The sequence below is a fragment of the Tupaia chinensis genome, unplaced genomic scaffold, assembly GCF_000334495.1.
Source record: "Tupaia chinensis unplaced genomic scaffold, TupChi_1.0 Scaffold000001_1, whole genome shotgun sequence".
Taxonomy (NCBI): Eukaryota; Metazoa; Chordata; class Mammalia; order Scandentia; family Tupaiidae; genus Tupaia; species Tupaia belangeri.
In genome coordinates, this window is record NW_006159427.1 from 6,159,835 (window position 1) to 6,184,669 (window position 24,835).

The window sequence follows — 24,835 nt, forward strand, 5'->3', positions numbered from 1 at the left end:
CATGCTGGACATGTCGTGTGTGTCCAAAATCCCAAGAGGAGAGGGGACTGTGACCATATTCCCTGAGGGGATGATTTTTCACTTTCCCTCTCTGTTTCTGTCTGGCAAGTACATGCCTCATATGGCAAAAGTAATCTAAAATTAGGAAAACAAAGAAGGGAGAGAAAGATGAGAGAATATCAAGTTGGTGTGAAAGTAACTGCAGTTCCAAACTGTTGAAATTTTCCATCTGATATTAGATACATTCTTAAATAAAGGTGGTTATGTTACACATCATTTTAAAGCATAGTCCTCGCTTTTTTATTTTTGCTAATAACATATCTGACTGCCATCTTTTATGTATTTTAGACTACGGAAAAGATGTTAGGCATCAACAATACTACAGATGTCATTAAGTACCAAATTTGGAGACAGGCTTTGTACTAACCTCTACATATATGACCTGACGAACTTCGCAGAGTACTGCGACCAGATACTTTCCTCTTCTTATTTTCATTTTGTAAATGAAAACACTGAGGCACAAATAGATTCAGGTAGTTTCTAAGGACACGTATGGATTAAATTATGGGCCTGAGGTGGGAACTGAGGACTGCTAAATTCAAATCCTGTATGCTTCAAACCAGGTCTAAAAAGTCTGAAATACAATACTTCAACTTTATTACTGAAATTTTGAAATAAATTTACAGCTTACCAAAATCTGTATTATTTCCTCAGGCCTTTTATCCTCAACTGGTATCCCATTCACTTCTCTAAGTTCATCACCAACGTGAATAAGACCTAAGAAACAACAAAATGTGGTAAACCATCAGTGTAACCCACAGAAGAAACTGTAATTTGCAAATGTTTCCCAGAACAAAGTATTGTCAGATTCCCTTCATACATTTAAGAATTGGGAAGGAGACTTCCCCATTCCTCAGACTTCAGATTCTAGGCCTCTGTAGCAATGAATCAAAGACAAACCTAAGACTGGCAGAAAAACATCTCTGTCTTTGTCTAGAAATGCACATGATTCATATCTGATTAAATAATTTTTATAAATTTTAAAAGTTGTGTGCTTTTACAAGCACTTTTAAAATCAAAAACACTGAAACAAGACTTAATATATGTACATGGAAGCCCATGTACACTAAGCCCAAATAGATTTATCTATCATTTATTTAACTAACAGAAAAAACATATCTCATTACTTGTTTTGCTTTATCAAAAAATTATCCTCCTCCTAATTACAGGAATGAAAATGTTAGTCACAAAATACAACGTGGGCTTAGGCATGGTGGCGCACAAGTAGCACCACCGCCTAGGAGTGTGGAAGCCACAGTGAAGTCCCAGGTTTGGTTCCTGGGCCACCTGAACACATCGGGTAGGACTGCATGTGTCTGTAGTACTAGCTGGTTGAGAGGCTGAGGAGGAAGGATCACAGCACAGCAAGAGCCCATAAAAAATACCTTTCTCTCTCTCTTTCTTCCCTCTATTAGAGGGAAAAGATTAAGTTGCATTAAAAAACCAAAATTCCTAATAACATGGCTTATCTATATCCCGTTAAGAGTTCAACTCTTACCACTTCTATCAGCAGCTCCTCCTCTCATGATTCTCGCCACCACGATTGCCCCAGTGTGCTCGTCCTTCTTGATAGTAGCTCCCTTTAAGAGGGGAAAAAACGGCATTTGTGGATCAATGTGCATACTGGATAGCAGAAGAGGAGAAGCAAAAAGGGAACGTGAGAAAGTGAAAACGACAGCTACTGGGTCCTCAGAAAAGTCATGATGTATTTTTCTACGTTTTTCTATGCAAAAATGCATCATAACTTTTCCAATAACTCAATATAAAAGGAATTAAAGGACTAAGGCCGGAGGAAAAGACATCTTGCTGTTTGTCTTACAAACACTTGTGACTAGGTAGAGAAAAACCTACTACATATCTAAAGATTTCAGCACAATTTAAATGTTTATGAAACCTTTAACGTCTTTAAAATTGGAAATAAAAACAGTTTCTTCCTGTAAGAATATCTTGTATTTGAATGCTGTTTGTTTATTTTAGGTTTTTGCCATAGGGCACATGTGCTCACTGGAGAGACAGAGACAGATAAAGGGAAAGAAAAAAGAGAAAGCACCCTGGTGGGGGGAGAGCGGGGAACGGCCACACCACAATCTCCTCTCCTCCCTTCTCCTATTGGGATTTTGGGCACACATGCATATATACTCAGTGTGATTTTCAAGCGGCCAAGTCTTAAGACTCCAACCATGGTCAGCCATGTGGGAGTTCAGCACCTTACCCATTATGCCATTGGCTGACCCCGAGTGCTGTTTGTTTCAAGCATTTTTAAAGCACTTGATTTTTTTATTTTTTTAAGATTTCATTTAACTTTATTATTATTTTTTAATATTCCCAGACACACACACACACACACACACACACACACACAGAAGAGAAAGTGAGGGACCAGCAGTTAGCGTAATGGCTATGTCACTGGACTCCCATGTAATCGATCGCAGTTCGTGTCCTGGACCCAGTGGCTTAAAACTCACGCCGGGCATGTGTGCATGCATGCCCAAGATCCCGAGAGGAGAATAGAGGAGAAGGGAGTACGGTGAGGCCATTCCCCCTGGGGGGTGATTTCTCGCTTTCTGTCTCTCTGTCTCTCTCTGGCGAGTGCACGTGCCCTATAGCAAAAACCTCTATAAAAAGAAAAGAAAAGAAAAGAAAAAGTGAGAAAGCAAGCATCAGGTCCAGGACTTGAACCATGGTCGGCCATGTGCCAGCCCCAAGTGCCAGCCCCAAGCACTTCCTTATTTTGCTTTATCCTTACAATACTCCATGAAGAAGGTTAATGATGGCTACATAGACAAAATATTGTATGATAAGTTAGGAAAGTAAAACACAGGTCATCTGACGGTTAGTTTGGTGATCCTTCTATTGTGTTAGGGTATCACAGTAAAGGAACTTGATGGTAATGGTAAAGAAAAAGAAAAAATAGAATTTAAATTAGTTACATTTGTTGTCTGAGGCTAAGGGAAATGAATGGAAGAAAGATCTGTTATACCTCAATTTTAATAAACTAGGATTGTCTCCTGTACAGACAGAGCTAACATTTTGAGATAGATTAGAAAACGATCTCAAAAAGAATACAATTTTTCACCTACAAATAACTGAAAGCAAATGAACTGAAGGCTACTTTGTAAGAGCAACAGGAAATAAATACTTGTTTTAAAAGCTGTTTTATGAGGCCTAGTGGTTAAGGGGGCCAAATCTCATCTGGCTGACTATGATTCAAATCCCAGCCCAGTGGCTTAAAAAACACATCAGGTCCATGCGAGTGCGTGCCCTAAATCACAACAAGATGGAGAAAAGGGACTGCAGTATGATCATGCCCCATTGGGGGGTGCCTTTTTCCCCCTTTACTCCCCCAGTACCCTGTCTCTCATTGGGAAGTAAACACCCTCTAGCAATCAATCAGGTAATAAACAAATAAAAGCCTTTTTATGACTTCTTTTCCAAGAAACTGGCATTGGCACCAGGTGCCGGCCAAGTGGCAGGGCACCTCTGGCCGATGCTGGCGCCATGTGGGAGGCTAGGGGAGCACTGTGGTGTGGTAAGACCTGTCAAGGTCTTATCTTTTCTGTCTCTCAGAAAAGATTTAAAGAAATGAAAGAATAGAAGAGGAAAGGAAGGAATGACATGCAAGATAAGACAAGACATAAAAAAGGGAGGAGAGAGGAGAGGCACAGGTTAAGAAAAGCCATTCTACACTGCATCAGACTCCTGGAATTAGGTATACTTTAGGTGGTTACAGAGTTCACCACAAAGAAATGTGGAATTTTCCTCAAGTTTGTCAATAAGCAAATTTATATCACTAAAGAATGCATACATAAATAGTATACTGAGTTGTCAGAAAAGCCATGACACACTCTTGCATAGAAAAAATACACCAGAAGTAGAAATCCATTTGTCGTAAGTAGACCCTATATATGACAGTTATCAGGTATAGACCTAATAACGGTAAAAATCAATAACTAAATGATAGGAATAATATTTGTGGCATTTTTCATCACCTATGAATGCACTCAAGGTGAAAGACTTGAGGAGCATTTCTCCAAGGTCATAAATATTACGTCCATCAATTGCTGTTATCTTCTGCAATTATTTAAGCAACTAAATTATAACCAAAATGGCCAGAAATGTAATTTTTTTTTTTAATTTAACTTTTTTTTTTTTGGAGAGGTTTTCGCTATAGGGCGCGTGCGCTCGCCAGACAGACAGAGACATAGAGACAGAAAGCGAGAAATCACCCCCCAGGGGGGATGGTCACGCCTCAATCCCTTCTCCTCCATTCTCCTCTCGGGATCTTGGGCACGCACGCACACGCGCCCGGCGTGAGATTTAAGCCACGGGGTCCGAGACGCGAACCGCGGTCGACTACGTGGGAGTCCAGCGACATAGCCATTACACTAACTGCTGGTTCCCAGAAATGTAATATTCTCAATACAACTAATTACTTTGACCATATCAGCTTTCATTTTACTATCACTATGTCTCAAATTTTCCCCACCAAAGAATGCCTAATGGCAGAAGAGTCTAGTAACCTAATTTACATTAATTTATATTTCATAGATGAAAAAATAAATCCCGAATGGTTATCATTTGTCTAAGATCAGACACATCATAGGTCAGGACATGTCTAAGGCAATCAATTCTCATACAAATGTATAATCAGTATATTGTCTGTAGTTTGACAATTATTGTAAGGGTAAAGTAAGACTATTGGGTAAATAAACTTAAAAGTTTATAAAATACATTATCCAGGGACCAGCAGTTAGCATAATGGCTATGTCGCTGGACTCCCATGTAGTCGACCACAGTTCGAGTACTGGACCTGGTGGCTTAAAGTCAATGCCAGGCGCATGTGCATGTGTGCCCAAGATCCCGAGAGGAGAATGGAGGAGAAGGGATTGGGGCGTGGTCATCCCCCCTGGGGGGTGATTTCTCGTTTTCTGTCTCTGTCTCTCTCTCTGTCTTTCTGGCGAGCACACGTACCCTATAGCAAAAACAAAAAAAAAAAAAAAAAAAAAAAATTCATTATCCAGAAAAGTAGAAAATATTTTTAACAAACTTGTCATTTAACATTTGTCAAATGATATCTATCAATTGGGGGAGGTCACTGGAGAAGCCACAAGTCTACTAAAACAAAATGTGAAAACATAAGAAACACACCCACAGAAGACAAAGAGTCAGGTATCTGTAGGGGAATGAATGAGTCCAAAAACAAGACAGAAATTGGCAAGGTGAGGGAAGCCAGGATGAAATAACATCCTATCAAGTAGATGGTCAGACTTGGCAACCAAGGGGCAGGCTATCAGCGTTCGTTCAGGATGTACTTTTGTTTATTAGACCCAGGTAGAGTGTGGTGGCACAAATGCCAAGCTTGCACTGGGGGACCTAAGTGGGCAGTAGGCGCCTGGAATAGCCGCACCAGCTGGAGTGAACGCAGACCATTAGGTTTTCAGCAAGAGAAGGAAAAAGGGTGATAGTTTGATGGTAGAAATGAAAACACAACAAAACAAAACAAAACAAACAAACAAACAAAAATAAACACTGTTCAGGATACCAGAAACAAAGCTAGCTTCCCTCTTTTGTAAATTTGATGCAATTCAGATTTGTTTTCTTCCAGAGAATTTTTATGTGGACAAGCTTAAGAAAAATAAATTCGAGGCCAGCAGATGGCGTGGTGGTTGAGGCGCTGGACTCCCACATGGCTGACCATAGTTCAAGTCCGGGACCTGGAGGTCTCTCTCTTCTCTCCTCCCTCCCTCCCTCCCTCCCTCCCTCTCTCTCTCTCTCTCTCTGTCTCTGTCTCTGTCTCCATCTTTCTCTGGTGATGTATGTACCTATAGCAAATTTTTTAAAAATAAGGAAAATAAATTCTATTAGTGAGTGGACTTTGATGCTAAATTTTCAGTGTTTTACAGGAGTTATCTTGATATTTTTTTGACAATGGTTCTCAGGTTATACAAATGACCTGAGGTGCTTCTTTATAATGCAGATTTCTGGGCTCTATCACAAAAAATATAAATCAGTAAGTTTTGGTGGAGCCTGAAAATCTCAATTGTAAAAAGTATCTTAGATATTTTCAATGCGAGCATCTAGTAGACCACAGTTTAAAAACACATATTTCAATGGTTTAATCTAAAATTGACTGTGCTACCCACTTAAGGAGACTTTACAATACTGGCAGTTTAATGGGAGGTAAAATGTTGATTTAAGGAAATCATGAAACTTCAGTCGTAGCAGTCCCCTTTTATGAGCCATTTTAGAGAATTAGCAATTATTGGATCATCATGAAAGTCATGAAGAAAAAGATGTCATGACTTTTCCGACAACCCAATAATAAAAATCTAACCTGGGGGACCAGCAGATGATGTAACAGTCACATTGCTGGACTCCCACATAGTCGATCATGGTTCAAGTCCTGAACCCAGCTACTTGGAAATCATGCCAGGAGCATGTGCATGCCCAAAATCCCAAAAGGAGAATGGAAGAGAAGGCATTGTGGAGTGGCCATCCCCTCTGGGGGGTGATTTCTCACTTTCTGTCTCTCTGTCTCTCCAGCGAGTACATGCACCCTATAGCAAAAATCTAAAAAAAAAGAGAACAAAATCTACCCTGGGCCAACCCTGTAGTGCAGTCATTAAGTCATTGATAAAATAAATGATTACTAATGGATAACTGGGCTCCTTAGTATGGTCAGTTTATCAGTCAGCTTCTTGAGAGTGAATTCATCGAAATGAAAAATATTTCAGGGGCTGCCCATCGTGTAGTGGTTGGGAGAGCTGGCTCCCATTTTTTGAAGATAACAAGCTATGTTTGGATCTTAGACCACTAGTAGTGATACTTTGGGCCTGGTCCTTTACTTCTTTGAATATTGGTTTTCTAAACTATAATAACAAAAATGGTATCTGTCAACTGTGAAGACTAAATGTATGGATAGTATCTGACACAGGACCTAGCAACTACTGTATTATCAACTGCTATTTGCTTTAAAAAGACAAAGATGTACTAATTAGAATAAATGGGCACAGCACATTCAAAATCAACTAATGGGGACATGCAGATGGCATAACGGTTACGTTGCTGGACCCCGACATAGGTGATCACGGTTTGAGTCCCAGACCTTGTGACTTGAAACTTATACTGGGTGCATGTGCATGCGTGCCCAAAATTTTAAGAGGAGAACGAAGAAGGGAACTGTGGCGTGACCATCCTCCTGAAAGGGTGATATGTCGTTTTCTGTTCCTCTGTCTCTCCAGTAAGCACACACGTCCTATAACAAGTAAATAACTGAAATAAAACAAAAATAAAATAAACTGATAGGGCCAGCAGGTGATGTGGTGGTTAAGGCGGCTGGATTTCACAGGGCCAACTCTGAGGTTCAAGTCCAAGTCCCAGCCGCCTGTAAAACACACCAAATGTGTCCACGTGTGTGCCCAAAATCCTAAGAGGAGAATAGAAGAAAGGGACTGTGGTATGGTTGTCCCCACTGGTGGGTGATTTCTCTCTTTCCTTCTCTCTCTTTCTCTGGTGAGCACACGCATCCTGTGGTAAAAGTCTAAATTAATAAATAAATAAAATCAACGGCTAGATTATGAAATTTAGTTAATGTACTGTAGAATGTAGCTTCATAAGAAATGTAAATAGGCCCTGTATTATTTCCTACTGCTGATTTAACAGAAGACCACAGATTTAGTGGCTTAAAATCATACAAATTTGCCGTATAGTTCTGGAGGTCAGAAAGCCAAAATGGGTCTCAAAGAGCTGAATGAAACCAAAGGGTCAGCAGAGCTGCTTCCTTCCTGGGCCCTCAGGGAGAACATGCCCCTCACCTTTTCTGATTTCTAAAGATTCCTGCATCCCATGCTCATGGACACCTCACTCTATCACCTCTTCTCCTTTGCTGACTCAGGCCCTACTGTCTCCCTCTTTCACTTTTACAAGAACTCTTGCGATGACACTGAGCTACTGGATAATCCAGGATAATCCTGCCATCCCGCCACATCTGTGAAATGTCACTTTTGTCACATTCACAGGTTCTGAGGATCGGAATATGACATCTATCGGGGCAGGCGGGCATTATTCCCTCTACTGCAGACCCCTTGGGTGCATTTCAACATCATATAAATTCTGTTGCTAAAATAAGTGATTCTATTTACATTCTGACATATCAGACACCTGATTACTCTCTCATTACTTTAAAATAAATCAGCTTTCTACAAGAGCCAAAAGTTTATTTTTCCCCAATTTGCACCATGTAATCTCAGATCAGCCACACTCAGTGCACATTAAGCTTTCTTTCATAAATACCAACAGGCCACGTTTTCAAATTACTTCTATTTAAAACCAATAGAATGCCTGCCATTTAATTGACTTCACTTCATTTTTCTACATCACTATATATGGGTGTACTATTTACTTTAAAATTTAAGGACACAGAGGAAGCGTATTTTAAAGAGAAAAGTAAGTAGTCTACAACCATCAGATTGGCTTTATCGTGTCTACTCAGATCTGAGCACAAAATGTTGACCAAAACCCACCAGTGGTTCTCTGTTTTTAACCAGTCGGATGATTTTCACTGAGTCTTCCTCCTCGTCAATCTCTTCGGGCATCGGGGGCAGGACAGGATCGTAATTCTTCTGAGCCACTGTATCATGTACAGAGAGCAAAGCCTGCAATAGCCAAAGGTTGATTTTTAAAGACCTCACATAGAAAATTCCAAACGCACCAGCCTATAAAGAATTTCAAAGTAGTGTGATGACTCTGACATGATGGCACGAAGGCCACTGCTGGAAAGGGTGCCACGTACAAACAGAGGGAGGGGAGTGGCAGGAGCTCTCCTCAGCCGCTTCCCTCCCAGCACCATCAGTGCATGGCGGGGATCCATGGCGGAGATCGCAGGAAACCTTCCCTGACTGCGTATTCTCTGGCTTATCCTTATGCGAGTGGCTACTGGAGACAAGGGGGAGGGTGTTACTTTTATAGGGAGGGAGAGGATTAGGGTACGGATACATTGTCAATGAGCTAAAAAATGGTCTGAGGGACCAGCAGGTGGTGTGGTGGTTAAGGTGCTGGACTACTACACAGACAACTAAGGTGCGAGTCCCCGACCTGGCAGCTTTTTCAAAACCACACCAGGTACGTGTGTGTGTGTGGTGTGTGTGTGTGTGTGTACAAAATCCGAAGAGGAGAATGGAGGCGAAGGGAATGCAGCATGGCCATCTCCACTGGGGAGTGATTTATTACTTTTCCTCTCTCTCTGTCTCTTTCCAGTGAGCACATGCAACTTATAGCAAAAACCCTAGAAAAAGTCTGAGAATATTATACATTTTTTTATTTCCTACTATTATTTTCTATGAGCAGAAGACACATAACTGATGAATACAACTCTTCTGTTGTCTTCTCATTTTTGTGTGGCTAGCATGCATATTTAAAAATAAAAGTATTTGTAGTCCAGAAAGATGAGAAAACCAGTGGAACCTTGACAAGTCGCTGCTCACTATTTCAGATTGAGTTACAGATGTTCAGTGAACTTGTTCCCCAAACAGCAACACCACTATCATTACTTATTCAAGCTAAAAGCCTAGAAATCATCCTTGAAATCTCTCCTCACCTATACTCCCAACATCTGGTTCAAATCCTATTAGATCTACCTCCAAAATATATCTAACTGGCATTTTCTTCTCTCTACATCAGAGATTGTCAAACTATAACGCCTGTTTTTATAAATAAAGCTTTACTGGAACACAGCCACAATTGTTCATTCACATACTGTCTATGGCCTATGTCATGCTATGACACAAAATTCCACAGTCGGAACAGACACTGTTTACATAAAAAGCAGGCAGACCCCTGGTCTAGGTCACGGATGCGGTCATTTTTGGCCGAGAGCATTCAACAGGCTTTGGATGATTCTGCTGCTTGCACCTGCCACCCATTTTCAAATCCATCATTCACTGTGATTGTATTTTAACCTTAACACATCAACTGAGTTGCTAAGACCCCTTCTAAAGCTACCCATTGATCTCAGAATGAAGACCAAACGCTTCAGCCTGTCTTAAAGTCCCGCAAACTTCTCCAACCTAACTACTCTCCTCCTTACTCCAGTAACTTCCTCGTGGAGGCCTGGCTGAAACAGCCAACATAAACCCAGACCCCTCTGCTACTTCTTTCCCTTGCACCTTGTTCTCTGCTGTCACACATGTTCACAACTTGTAAATGTGGGTGCATTTTTATGTTTAATATCTGCCAGCTACTAGGAAGATGCCTATTTGTAAAATTTATTTATCTATTTAGTTTTATGTATAATTGTTTTTTAAACTTGCTATAGGGCATATGTGCTCACCAGAGAGATGAGAGAGAGGGAGAGAATAAGGGAGGGAGAAAGAAAATGAGAAAACAAGCTGCCACATCCAGGACTTGAACCACGGTCAACCATGTGAAAGTCCAGCGCCTTAACCACCATGCCACCTACTTGCCCCGAGATGTCTACGTTTTTAATTAAACTTTTTTTTTTTATTGACTATAACATGTAAACCAAAAGGACAAATCTTAAGTGTACAGGATAATACATTTCCCAAAAGGAACATGCACTTATAAACACAGCCCGCACAAGGAGGATGGCATTAAACGCACCCAGAAGCCCTTGCGTAAGCTCCTTCATAGTCGTCATGTCCTCTATACCCCCCAAAGGAGGCAGCCTTGCTTGTATTTTAAAATGATATAAATAGGAATCTAACTGTGTATTCATTTCCCTCAATACTAAGTTAGTGAGATTGATCCACAATGTTACTGGCGATACGGGCCATTCATTTCTCAGTGACGTACAGCATTCCAACACCGGGCTATTCCACAGCTTCTTCACCCACCATGCCACCCTGAGCAGGCAGTGTTACCTTCTGTAACAGAAACTTTGACTCTTCTCATAGCTAAAGGGAGTTAGAGATTTTTATGTCTGTTGGACATCTGTATATCGTCTTTGGACAGATGGCTCTTCAAGGTTCTGGTAAATTTTTATTGCATCTTTTTGTTCTCGGTGTGTAAGAGTTCTTTATACTATATTAATCCCAAGCGCGGTCAGTCACATGTGCTACACATATATTCTATCTGGTAGCTTGGCCTTTCATTTTCTTACTGATGGTTTTGATCAATAAAGAATCTTAATTTTAATAGCGTTATTAGTGTTTTTCCTTAACAGTTGGTACTTTTTGTGTCCAATAACAATTTCAAAGGGAAAGAATGAGCAGCACTAAGATGATGAAATATCTGAAGAGATAATGGCTGCAAATTCTTGAGAACTGATGAAAGACTGCAGATTCAGGAAGCCCAATGTATCCTTCGGAACGTAGTAGAAATCATCATGGCAAAACTGCAAAATGGCTATGGCGAAAGATGATCTTAAAAATATTCAGCAAAAAAAAAAAGATCAGAAAGGAAAGAAAAAGCTGACAGCTGACTGATCACCAGCAGAAATAGAAATGAAAAGACAGTCAAAATACTTCAAAAGCGCTTAGAAAAGATGGAAAAAAAGTCCAAAATTGTGTATTCGGTAAAGTACCTTTCAAGAACAAGTATAAAAGCTAAGATAAGGGACCAGCAGTTAGCGTAATGGCTATGTTGCTTGACTCTCATGTAGTCAACCACGGTTCGAGTCCTGGACCTGGTGGCTTAAAACTCACGCAAGGCATGTGTGCATGCGTGCCCAAGATCCCAAGAGGAGAATGGAGGAGAAGGGATTGCGGCGTGGCCATTCCCCTGGGGTGGGGGGTGGGTTTCTCACTTTCTGTCTCTCTCTTTCTGGCGAGCGCACGCGTCCTATAGCAAAAACCTCTCTAAAAAAAAATTAGCTAAGATAAAAGCCACAGAAAGAGCCACTTGAAAAAAAAAAATAAAAAGTACTATAAAAAGGGAGGGAAGGGGGTAGAGAGAATGAAACAACAGTTTGGGGAGCTACTGAGGTACTAGACACCAGGCAGAAGGGACAGTGATCACAGAGACAGAAGACAAAGGTGTGAGCCTACGACTGCCTCAACTTATAGCCCACAGTGTCCAGGCTCAGTTGGGGAGATGGAATCTGAGCAGAGCCTGGTAGTCATCTTCAGTCCAAAAAAGTGAACTGGGAATGCAGACGCCAAGGGGTTCAAGTTCTCAGGGGAGATGATGGGGAAGGAGAGCTGCACAGCCACGGAAGAACTCGAGATCCAACAGTGGTCCCCCTGAGCCCTCAGCCACATCCTCAGACACGGACGCATATGAAAAGAACAAAAAAGAAAAAGAAAAAGAAAAAGAAAAAGAAAAAGAAAAAGAAAAAGAAAAAGAAAAAGAAAAAGAAAAAGAAAAAGAAAAAGAAAAAGAAAAAGAAAAAGAAAAAGAAAAAGAAAAAGAAAAAGAAAAAGAAAAAGAAAAAGAAAAAGAAAAAGAAAAAGAAAAAGAAAAAGAAAAAGAAAAAGAAAAAGAAAAAGAAAAAGAAAAAGAAAAAGAAAAAGAAAAAGAAAAAGAAAAAGAAAAAGAAAAAGAAAAAGAAAAAGAAAAAGAAAAAGAAAAAGAAAAAGAAAAAGAAAAAGAAAAAGAAAAAGAAAAAGAAAAAGAAAAAGAAAAAGAAAAAGAAAAAGAAAAAGAAAAAGAAAAAGAAAAAGAAAAAGAAAAAGAAAAAGAAAAAGAAAAAGAAAAAGAAAAAGAAAAAAGAAAAACAGGATTAGAGAAATTTTTTTAAGAATTAAATTGAAATGTATTTATTTATCTATTTATTTATTTACTTAGATTTGCCCAGAGAGAGACAGAGAGAGAGAGAGAGCGAGCAAGAGAGCAAGCAAGAGAAAGTGAGAAAGCAGGCGGCCAGGTCTGGGACTTGAACTGTGGTCGGCCATGTGGCAGTTCAGGGCCCGTAACCACCGCACCACCTGCCAGCCCCTAGAGGAATGGTTTTTAGTTGAGGGTGATTTTACTCCCATGGAGCCACTTGGCAATGTTTGCAGACATTTTTTGTTGTCACAATTTAGAGGATGCTACTGATACCTACTGAATAGAGCCCAGGATGGCCTTAAATGGGACAGCCCCCAAGCCCATCCCCACCACACACCTCCAAAAAAATTATCCTATTTCAAAATGTCAACAGGTGCAAGTTAAAAGATCCTGCATCACAGGGAACAGTCCCCAAAGATCGCACAAGGCAAGAATAGTTCCTGTTCTCACCAGTAAGAGTAAAACCTCAAAATTCACAAGGCATTAGGGATAGTTATTAGATGGGTACCTGAAAAGTAGGCCCAATATTACACGCTGTTAGGGGTTTAGCTAACAAAATTTTAAAGCAAGCTTCCAAAGGATTAAATGTTTTTAGTAACATATGCATGTAACAGAAAAAAACTCAATAATATTTGCTCTATAAACATAAAAATAGCATCAAACAAGGTAAAACTCACAATGATTGGCAATCAATCAAAAATTACCAGGCATGGGGCTGACAGGTGGTGTGGTGGTTAAGGGCCCTGGACTCCGACATGGTCAACTGTGGTTCAAGTCCTGGACCTGGCAGTTTGCTTTCTCACTTTCCTTCTCTCCCTCCCGCCCCCACCCCCCCTTGCTCTGTCCCTCTCTGGTCAAATTAAATGAAGAAATAAATACACAGACAAACAAACAAAGTTAAAGAAGATTATTCTTAACAACAACAACAAAATTATCAGGCATGGGCAGAAAGTTGCAAACACTCCTCATAACGAAGAAAATAAATAAATAAGGGAACAAAACCAAATCCTGAAATGACAGAGATGATAGAATTAGATAAAATCACATCCTGAAATTATACAGAGTAGAAAAGAAAAATCTATTATTATAAATATATTCCAAATACATGAAGAAGCTAGAAGAAAGACTGAATATGAGATATGGAATATATATATATAACAAAATTCTGGGGCCAGTAGGTGGCATGGTGGTTAAAGTGCTGGACCCCTCCATGGCTGACCACAGTTTGAGTCCTGGACCTGGTGGCCTGCTTTCTTACTTTTTCTCCCTGGTGAGTGTACATGCCCTATGGCAACTTAAAAAAAAAAAAAAAGATAATGAGTAAAATTGTTTTCATTAAAAAAATTTTTAATCAAACTTCTAGAGACAAAAAATATAAAATTAATGAAAGAAAAAATTAGAGTGAATGAAATTAACACAGATTAGACACTACAGAAAACAAAAGCAAACTTGTAGACGAAGCAGTATAAACTATACAAAATGAAAGACAAAGGGAAAAATATGCTGAAAAAAAAATTATGAATGGGCCAGTCCCATGGTCTAATGATTAAAGAGAGCCGAATCCTACATAACCAACTGTGGTTCAAATTCCAGCTCCAACAGGTTGAGAAGCATGCCAGGCATGTGTATAATGCACCTCAAATCTTGACAAGGTAGAGAAATGGAGGAGAAGGCATTGCAACATGACCATCCCCCACGACGGGTGGTGGTGGGGGGTGTTTTCTTCCTCTTTCTCTCTTCTGGCAAGCGTGTGAGCCCTTTAGCAATTAAAAAATTATGTACAGAACATCAGTGAACAACTTTAAATGACCTAGAATACATGCAATTATTCTCTACAAAGAAGAATTGCTGATGAAAATATTTGAGGAAATATGGCAGAAAATATTGCAAATATGATGAAAAAGAAAATGTTCAAGAATCTCAATGTATCCAAGCAAAAAACAAGCAAACACCAAATCACTTAAAATTGGTGAGAAAAATCTTAAAATTACTCACAGGGATAGGGAAAGCATATTACAGGTAAAAGAATGAAGACTTTAAAATGGCAGCATGCTTCTCATCCAAAACAATGTGAGCCAGAAGTCAATGGAGTAACATCTTTGAAATTCTAGAAGAAAAATACTGCTCATCTAGAGTTTTATACAATCAAAATAATCACTTTGAAATAAAGAGATACTAAAAACCCTTTAAAGACATACAGAAGCTGAATGAATGCATCACCAACAGATCTGCATTGTAAAAAATGTTATGGGAATTCTTTCCGAAAGGAAGAAAAGGACAGCAGTAGGGAATATGGATCTAACGAGAGGAATGAAGAACACCAGAAATACCTACTATGTGGGTACCTATGGCAACTATTTTTTTTATTTATTTCTTCTATGAGTGAGAGAGAGACAGAGACAAACAGGCACTCCCAACAGGGTCTTCCCACCAAAATCTAGCTCCAGCTCCTGTTAGCCTCTGATCATGGGACAACGTTTGCACCCAGGGTGCTCAGGAAGGTCTTCGGTTGCAAACCTATAATCTTCCAATGTGGGTTGGTCTATGGGAACTTTCTTGTACATAGTAAGAACCATAGAGATAGCTAATGAAAATATTTTAAATAAAGCAATTATTAAATAGGTTGAGCATCCTTTATCCAAAATGCTTGGGACAGAAGTGTTTCAGATTTTGGATTTTTTTCAGTTTTGGAATATTTACATATATGTAATGAGGTAATGAGCTATATGGAGATCAAAAGCCATGTCTAACACAAAATTCATTTGTGTTTCATATATATATATATAATATATATATATATCTTATATGCATAGCTTAAAGGTAATTTCATACAATATTTTTGTATTATAAATATGACTACAACTCATCACAATGTCAAGTATGGAATGGTTTTCACTGTGGCATCCAATACACTCAGAATGTTTCAAATTTTGAATTTTCAGATTAGGGTTACTGAACCTCTAGGAAACAGGAAATACTAAGAGCACCAGTTACATATGATTTCTTATCTTTGGACTCGTTTTCATGTCTAGATTCTAAAATAATTCTATAGATAAAAAGTTTATTATTTTTAGTAGCTTTGCTTTACAAATATTGCTGATTAGTAACATTTATTATCTTGGACAACTAAAAGCAATTATGTATCAAACTTTGCTGTTTTTAACTGTGGTGCTCTTATTCTTCAATGTACAGATTTTCCTTTTGAATTGCAATACTTTAATAAAAATTGTGTTTCCATATGCCTGAACCACCAATCACAACTGATGGGTTTACCTGTTGCTCAGAAGACTCTGCAGGAAATTGAACACTAGGCCTTGTAACTCATCAGACTCACAAGTTCTCACTGCCTGGGACCCCCTGGAGTCAAGTCTATGTTCTAAGTATCTGTCAGGTCCACAGAATTAAGTGTCCAGCTCATAAGGATGAGTAACACTGATTTATCCCTCCAGAAGGAAGCTTAACTTTTCCTTCAGTACACTTTAATGAAGTTTCATCCATCCTGCATGCTCAGGCAATGAGTAATTTCTGGTAAGTGAATGTTTTGGAAGGCCGAACAATTACAAATCTTTTTATTTTACTGCCTTCTAAAAAAATCTACCAAATTTTTCCTGACTTCTTCAAGTATAATACCATGTTTCACAGATCATGTCACATCACTGTTTTTATCAAAAGTGAGCCCCAGAACAATGATTCATACAGGTTAATTTGCCTTCAGTGCAACAATCTATTGTTCAGGAGAGATTCCCATTTATTAATGACTGTCTTTGCTCCCCCTAGAAACAGGTATCCCTCCATCAATGTCCCCCAATGCCTCCCACATTATTGTTCTTGCCTATTTCAGCATGCTGGAAGCAGTCACATTGTATTAGGTCGGCAGGAAAGTCATGACCTATTTTTCTACGTGAAAATGTGTCATGACTTTCCTGACCACATAATATGTTCATGGAAGCTTTGGCTATACATCACCTTTTCCCTTTCCTCACCACCTGCTGTTTCTTTTATAATGTATTGTTTTTCCCCGAGCTTTAAGATTTGAACAATAAGATCAGATTTTATAGACATTACTAACAATTTTTTAAATATGGCAATTGACTGGTCAGTTCACACTGTAAAACCTTTAAACCTTTGAAAGTTCTCAGTTGAAGCAATAGTTACAGCACGACGAGTCACTTATGAAATATTAAGACTTCAGTACAATAGGTTATACAGGAAAACACTGACCCTCTTCTGCAGCCAGAGATTACTAAAAGCAAGATAAATACAGTCACAATTCTGCACTATTATCAATTAAAGGATATGAAAGGGAAGTTTAAAGGTCATATGAGTGTACAGAATCTTACATGAAGAGATATAAAACACTGTAATGGAATGAAAATTCTGAACATTTAATAATTTACAGGGCATTCAATTTATTGGACTAGTTCTTTACTGGAAGCACAGAGCTATGTGCAAAAGACAGAGATAAACAAGACCATTCAACATTTCAAAAAGGAAGACATTTTTGGTTGGGTGGAGAACACAGAAAAATTCTGAAACACACACAAAAGCTTAATGTCCAGGTGTTTTTTTGGATACAGGTTTTTGAGTGTTAGCTCGCCTAATTTTTAAAAAGAGTTCATATTGGTACCTACTAAATAGGGTTTCATAATAACTAAAGAGTTAATGAACTGATGGGTATAAATTCTGGTCCATAGTAGGACTTAATGTTAAAAAAAAAAAAGGACTTAACGTTATCATATAATCCATGATAGCATATAACAGCTATTAGCTATTATAATTAATTCTAGTCATCTTTTTTCTGAAGTTACTTTATATGTTTTTTTTGTTTAAAAGCTTATGAAGGACAATATATAAACAAGAAAATAAATTTTTCATATATCTATGAAATATTTTCATGAAAATTAATTAAATTTATAAAAAGCTTTTTTTTTTTTTTTTTTTTTTTTTAAGATTTCTGCCATAAGCTGCATGTGCTCTCTGGAGAAAGAGAGAGTGGGAGTGAGAAATCACCCCCAGGGGTACGGCCACGCCACAGTCCCTTCTCTTCCATTTTCCACTCAGGATTTTGGACATGTATGCAAGCACACCAAGCATGATTTTCAAGCCGCTGGGTCCAGGATTTGAACTGTAGTTGGCCATGTGAGAGTCTAGCACTTGCCACCTGCTGGCCCCCAATGAAAACATTTTACATAAATTTTACCTAAAACTTAACAGGTTGTATAATATTGGGTCATGGGAAAAGTCATCATGTATTTTTCTATGTTTTTCTATGCAAAAATGTGTTACGACTTTTTTCAATGACCCAATTAATCAATATGGATCAAACTAGAAATTAACATCCATAAATACAAAAAAAATGAAACCCCCCAAAAAACAAGCAAACTTAAATGTCACTATAATTGCATTATCAAAATTCATTTTAGACTATCAAGAAATTAATGTTAAAACCAACACAATGATGTCTACAGAAGTTGCCAAATTTAAAATAAGTAACATCCCATTAAACAAGTGTGAAGTAAACAGGCTAAATATCCAACCAAAGAGGCTAGGAGGCAAATATAAGCCAGTGGAAATCAAAGGAAGACAAAATGTAAAGAAGAAAAAAATTAGAAAAATAGAACTGATTATAGGACCAGCAGTTAGCGTAATGGCTATGTCGCTGGACTCCCATGTAGTCGACCGCGGTTCGCGTCCTGGATCCGGTGGCTTAGAACTCACGCCAGGCGCGTGTACGTGCGTGCCCAAGATCCTGAAAGGAGACGGGAGGAGAAGGGACATACCCCTGCGGGGTGATTTCTCGCTTTCTATGTCTCTGTCTGTCTCTGTCTTTCTGGCGAGCGCACGCACCCTATAGCAAAAACCTCACCAAAAAAAAAAAATAGTACTGATTAAACAAAGAGCCAGTTCTTTTTTTTTTTTTTGGAGAGATTTTCACTGTAGGGCGCATGCGCTCGCCAGACAGACAGAGAGAGAGACATAGAGACAGAAAGCAAGAAATCAGCCCCCAGGGGGGATGGTCACGCCACAATCCCTTCTCCTCCATTCTCCTCTTGGGATCTTGGGCACACACGCACATGCGCCTGACGTGAGTTTTAAGCCACCGGGTCCGGGACACGAACCGCGGTCGACTACGTGGGAATCCAGCGACATAGCCATTACGCTAACTGCTGGTTCCCAAGAGCCAGTTCTTTTGAGAAGAGATCATATAAATACTCAACCTAGGGGGCCAGCAGATGACATAGTGGTGGGATGCTGGATTCCCACATGGCCAATCACAGTTAAAGTCCCAGACCTGGAGACCTGATAATCATACCATAAAAAAGAATTACATGGAGCTGTTAGAGATGAAGGCTGCTATTCTGGAAATCAAAATCTCCCTCAAAAGTATTAAAAGCAGATTAGTCCATGCAGAAAATCAAATCTTGAATGAAGACAAAACCTCTGACAAAGAAAAAAATAACCAAAAAAAAAAAAAGAGAGAAAATAACCCCCCCTCAAATGAGAATACTATATGAAAAATGCTAGATACCATTAGGCACCCAAACATCCAGATAATCTGCATCCTAGAAGGTGAAGAAACTAATAAGGGCACTGATAATCTATTCCATGAAATCCTGGAAGACTTTCCAAATCTTGAAAGGCATTCAAATATCCAGACCCAAGAAATACAAAGGACCCCTAATAGAAATCAACCCAAGAAGATCTCCAAGGCACATCATAGCCAGATTGGCCAAATCCACAGACAAGATACTAAAATTGCCAAGAGAGAAATGTCAGGTTACTTATAAAGGTTATCCCATCAGGCTAACATCAAAATTCTCATCAACATCAGAAACAACGCAAGCAAGGAAATGGGAAAATATATTCAAAGTGTTAAGTGAAAAACAGTTTCAACCAAGAATACTATACCCAGCAAGATTATCCTTCATATGAGAATAAAAGATAAAAACATTCTCAGATAAACAAAACCTGAAAGAATTTACCAACACCAGACCAGCTCTTTAAAAAGTTCTGAAGGGAGTACTATACCAGGAAAACTAAAGACAGACAAATAAGAGAACAAGAACAAAAAGCAACCAAGAAAATGACCAACTTAATGCTAAAAACAAGAAATTTCAATAATAACACTGAATGTTAACTTCCAGAATTTAAATAGAAAGATTGGACCATAGTAACATCGCGAATTCAACAGGAGAGATTAATTATATAAGATTGAACTGGTGAAATAGAATTTTATGACTTTTGAGTAAAACATTACTGATTTTTTTTTTTTTTTTTACTATGCTTTGTTTTCCCAATTTAAGGATTTTGCTTTCTTTTGAGCTGTTGGTAAGTTCAGCAATTTGTTGAAATGTTTTTTCTTTTTTGTTGTTTATTTCTTTAAATGGAAACAAACTTTTCTCCCTTCCTTACCCCTCTGGAACTGGAAAATATTTGGGAGTATTCTTATTTTGTGGCAGAATGGTTATTTACATAAGTTCAATAATACCTGTTGCCTTGAATCAGAAATTGGAAATACTTGTTATTGGAAAGGGCTGTGATTGGAATGTCATATCTGAAGATTAAACCAGAAAACTATGGAACTTAGCAGATCTCAAGTAAGCCAACAGAAGCTCTTGGAAAGATGGCCTGGCACCATAAACAGTTCTGCCTGGCAGAGAGGATTAGAGAAGCTATATGAAAGAATTTGTACCATAAAATAACCTGGACTTTTCCTGCCCAACATTGTAATCAGTAGAGATCACAAAAGAGCAGCCACAACCAGAAGATTACCTTGAGGAAGACTTTGAAGAAAGAAAGAGAGACTCATTTTTCTAGCAGATGGTATATTACAGAATACTTGGTAGGCAGGGCTGAATTGAGAAGGTTTATGTGTGAATTGTTTGTTGAGTGCTTGCTTTTCAACAGTTTATAAACATGATGACATGTAAATATTTTCTCAAAAATATTTTAAGCCATATTGTCTCTGTTGTTTTAGAATCACAAATTATAACAAGTATTTCAAACATTATCTTTAAAATTCAGTTTTTTAAATTTTGAAAGTTGTCTATTACCTGTCAAGAACTATGGAGTAAGAGCAAAATTTTTTTGACATGTAAAGTAAATGTTTGTGGGAAAATGTAAAAATAAATAAATGATTAAATAAATTAATTAATTTACCCTGGAGGGGGGCCCACAATGAGATAACCCTTAACCCCAGTCAGAATGGCTAAGATTTTAAAAATAAAGAACAATAACTGCTGGTGAAGCTGAAGTGAAAAGGGAGCCCTCTTCACTGTTGGTTGGAATGTAAATTAATATAGTCACTGTGGAAACAAATATGCAGGTTCCTTAAAAAACTACAATCAGAACTACCATATTATCCAGTAACACCACTCCTAGGTATTAACCCAAAGGACAGAAAAACACTTGTACATCTATGTTCATTGCAGCATTATTCACAATTGCTAAGACATAAAATTAATCCAAATGCCCCAAGACAGATGACTGTACAGAAAAAAATGTGGCACATATACACTATGGCGTACTACAAAGCCATACACTTACACACACATAAAAACCCTCTCATTTGATACAAGGTGGATGAATATAGAAGCTTTAGCACTGAGTGAAGCAAGCCAGACTATGAAAGATAGACATTGTATGTCCCCACTCTATATAGATTGAATGTCTACCCTTTATGGAAGAAACTGAACTAGTAGAAGGTATAATAGCAAGGAGGGCAAGCATAGAAATACCAGACACTTTATGGGAGGGAGTGGGTAGTTGGGGATAGGGTGCAAAGGAACTCAGAAACAAAATTTTAACAGAGACCAGAATGGAAAGTTATATGTTGATAATGATGTATATGGTAATATCTTTGACTTGATTGTTGGCATGACCTTCAGACATGCTAGGAAAAAAAAATTGCAAAATGTAAAAAGCTATAAAAATTGGGACCAGCAGTTAGCGTAAAGGCTATGTCGCTGGACTCCCACACAGTCGACCGCGGTTCATGTCCCAGACCCAGTGGCTTAAAACTCACGCCGGGCGCGTGTGCCTGCATGCCCAAAATCCTGAGAGGAAATGGAGGAGAAGGGATTGCGGCGTGGCCATCCCCTCTGGGGGGTGATTTCTCACTTTCTATCTCTCTGTCTCTGTCTGTCTGGCGAGTGCACGTGTCCTATAGCAAAAACCACTAAAAAAAAAAGCTATAAATAAAAATTGACTGTAAATAAAAAATTAAATAAATAAAAACAATGAAAAAATAACTAAAATGATTAAATAAGTAGACTAAAAGCAATCAAGACGAGTTCAAACAGATTCAGGTATACAAGAAAGATATTTTAAATTGAGAAAATTGCTGTCCTTTCAGGGAAAAAAGCAAAATTAAAACTATACCATATACCAAATTTTCAGGAAGATTAATTATTTCAAAATTAAAATAAGAACATTTTTTAAAAGATAAAAGAAATATGGATGACAAGTTTTGTAAAGTTCTAATAAGGAATATGCAGTCCTTTCTAAGCTAACACAATGCCCAAAAGTCATAAAAGAAAAGAATGTCAAATTTTACAACATAAAAGCAAATATTTTTGGTATTGTCATTGAAAATACAAAATTTAAAGAAAAATAACTAAGAAAAAATATATAGTAATGGTTGTCTTTATATTACCCATAATTCATTGAGAAAATTAGAAAATGTTCACTGACTATTAGCCATTCATACAAGGCTTACTAAAAGCTTGCTCTGTGCCTGTTGTCATGTGCCTTGTACTATGGTGCTGATCAACCAGCAGAGGTAAAAGAGAAGGTTAACTGATCAGGTCATATGCAATTAATATACAATTAACTGCACAGGAAAACAGACCCTTTCATGCACTCCTGAAGGTAATGTATATTGACAGAACCTGTCTTAAGAACAGGTTGCAACAACTATCACAGTTTAAAAATGTATAAATATTGGGCCACCAGGTGGCATTGAGGTGGAGCTGCTAGATTCCTACACGGCCAATCATGGTTCGAGTCCCAGACCTGAAAAATCACACTGAGTCCATGTGTATGCATGCCCAAAATCCCAGGAGGGGGAAGGAGATGAGAGATTGTGGCATGGCCATCCTCCCTGGGATATGGTCTCTCACTTTCCCTTTCACTGTCTCTCTTCAGCAAGCACACACATGGCCTATGGCAAAATCCTTAAAAAAGCAGCACAAATATGATGTATGACCTGACAATGTATTAGCCTAATAAAAATATATTTAACCCAATATTTCATAAAATTCTGGAATATACAAAAGATGTGCATTATAGTGCTATTTAAACTGAAGAAAAGCAGAAACAGGAAAGTCCACTTTTGCAGAAATTAAACAGGCAATTCTGTTAACCCAAGAAAGATACAAAATACCAACCATCAAAAACAAAAAAACCAGGGAACCAGCAGTTAGCGTAATGGCTATGTCGCTGGACTCCCGGTGGCTTAAAACTCACGCCGGGCACGTGTGTGTGTGTGCCCAAGATCCCGAGAGGAGAATGGAGAAGAAGGGATTGCGGCGTGACCATCCCCCCGGGGGGTGATTTCTCGCTTTCTGTCTCTACGTCTCTCTGTCTGTCTGGCGAGCGCACATACCCTATAGCGAAAATCTATCTCAAAAACAAAACAAAACAAAACAAACAAAAAAAACCATAGTAAGCAGAACATTCTATGATCCTACAGAATATACTGAAAAAAATGTATACTTACTATTTATACATAGAAAAAGAGCTGCAAGATAATACAGCCAACAAGGAGCAGCTATTCCTAAAGGTGTACAAACACAATTCATGGAAGAAATAAAAAGTCAGAATATGGGGGTCGGTAGGCGGTGTGGTGGTTAAGGTGCTGGACTCCCACATGGCTGACCACAGTTCGAGTCCCAGACCTGGTGGCTTGCTTTCTTGCTTTCTCTCTCTCTGTGTCTGTCTCTCTGGTCAAATTTTAAAAATTATAATAATAAATAAAATTAACTAAATCTTTAAGGAAAAAAGTCAGCATATGAAACAATGTTTATCCTCATTAATAGAGCAATGATAAGACCATCTACTTTCTCTATAGTTCAAATGAAAAATATTTATCAAAATAGACTATTCCTGTTCATTTTTAAGTTTTTATCAAATCACTTTGTAAAAAACAATTACAGGTGAATGTATCACATCTTATTAAAGATAAATATCCTAAGTTATTTATATAAATATTCCTTAGAACCTCTTTTTTATTTAAAAAAAAAAAACCAAAAGCCTTTCCTGGGTGAGTATGTGTGTGCTTTTGCCTGCCTCTCTCGATCTGTCTTTGTGGTTATCAGTTTTTTGGCTAATATTCTCATGGTTCATTTTTATTTTTTTTACCCCTAAATCTTTAATCTAGTCATTCATTCTAGAAGGCATTCTTTCCTTTTTCTGAGGTGATTACTCAGTCATCCAACAGCATGTGTGAGCATCACCTGCCCCCACTTTCTTCACTGGGGTCACAATCACGTTTCCTGTGAATTATTTCTGCAGATCCCAACTGCCCACCCCCACCCAGTGGTCCATTGTTTCTCCCACCCTCCACTTAAAATCTGCCCTGGGGCCAGCAGATGGAGAGGCAGTGAAGGCAGCTGAGTCCCACAGGACGGACTCCAGGGGTTAAGTCCAGGACTGGCAGCTTAAAAAAATCACACCAAACACTGTGTGTGTGCCCCAAACCTCAAGAGACTGGAGGAGTGGGAAGTGTGGTATGGCCATCTCCCCTGGGGGGTAATTTCTCACTGCGCCCCGCCCCCCAGCCCCAGTAAGCACACATGTCCGATAGCAAAACTTAAAACATCTCCATTTGCTACACAGGGAGGAATTACGTTGCTCCCCTGTTTAGGTGATTTCAATGGCTTTCCAGTTTGTATAAAATCCAAACTTTGGGACTGGCTCCATAGCCAAGTGGTTAAGGGAGCCAGATCCCATGTTCAATGGCACTTTGAATTTCAGCCTTGGCAACTTGAGAAATACACAAGGTGTGAGTGTGTGTGTGTGAGAGTGTGTGTGTGTGTGTGTGTGTGCACAT

At 38.6% G+C, this 24,835-nt stretch overlaps 1 protein-coding gene across 1 annotated transcript in view; it reads right to left on the reverse strand.

Moving 5' to 3' along the window:
* Positions 1 to 24,835, reverse strand: part of MPP7 (MAGUK p55 scaffold protein 7) — a 217,424-nt gene that overhangs the window by 90,832 nt on the left and 101,757 nt on the right. The window contains exons 5-7 of the mRNA XM_027770169.1: positions 8,583 to 8,714; positions 1,559 to 1,640; positions 692 to 777 (exon numbers count right to left, since the gene is read on the reverse strand). Coding sequence (XP_027625970.1) covers positions 692 to 777; positions 1,559 to 1,640; positions 8,583 to 8,714 — 300 coding nt within the window. The remainder of the gene's footprint in view (positions 1 to 691; positions 778 to 1,558; positions 1,641 to 8,582; positions 8,715 to 24,835) is intronic.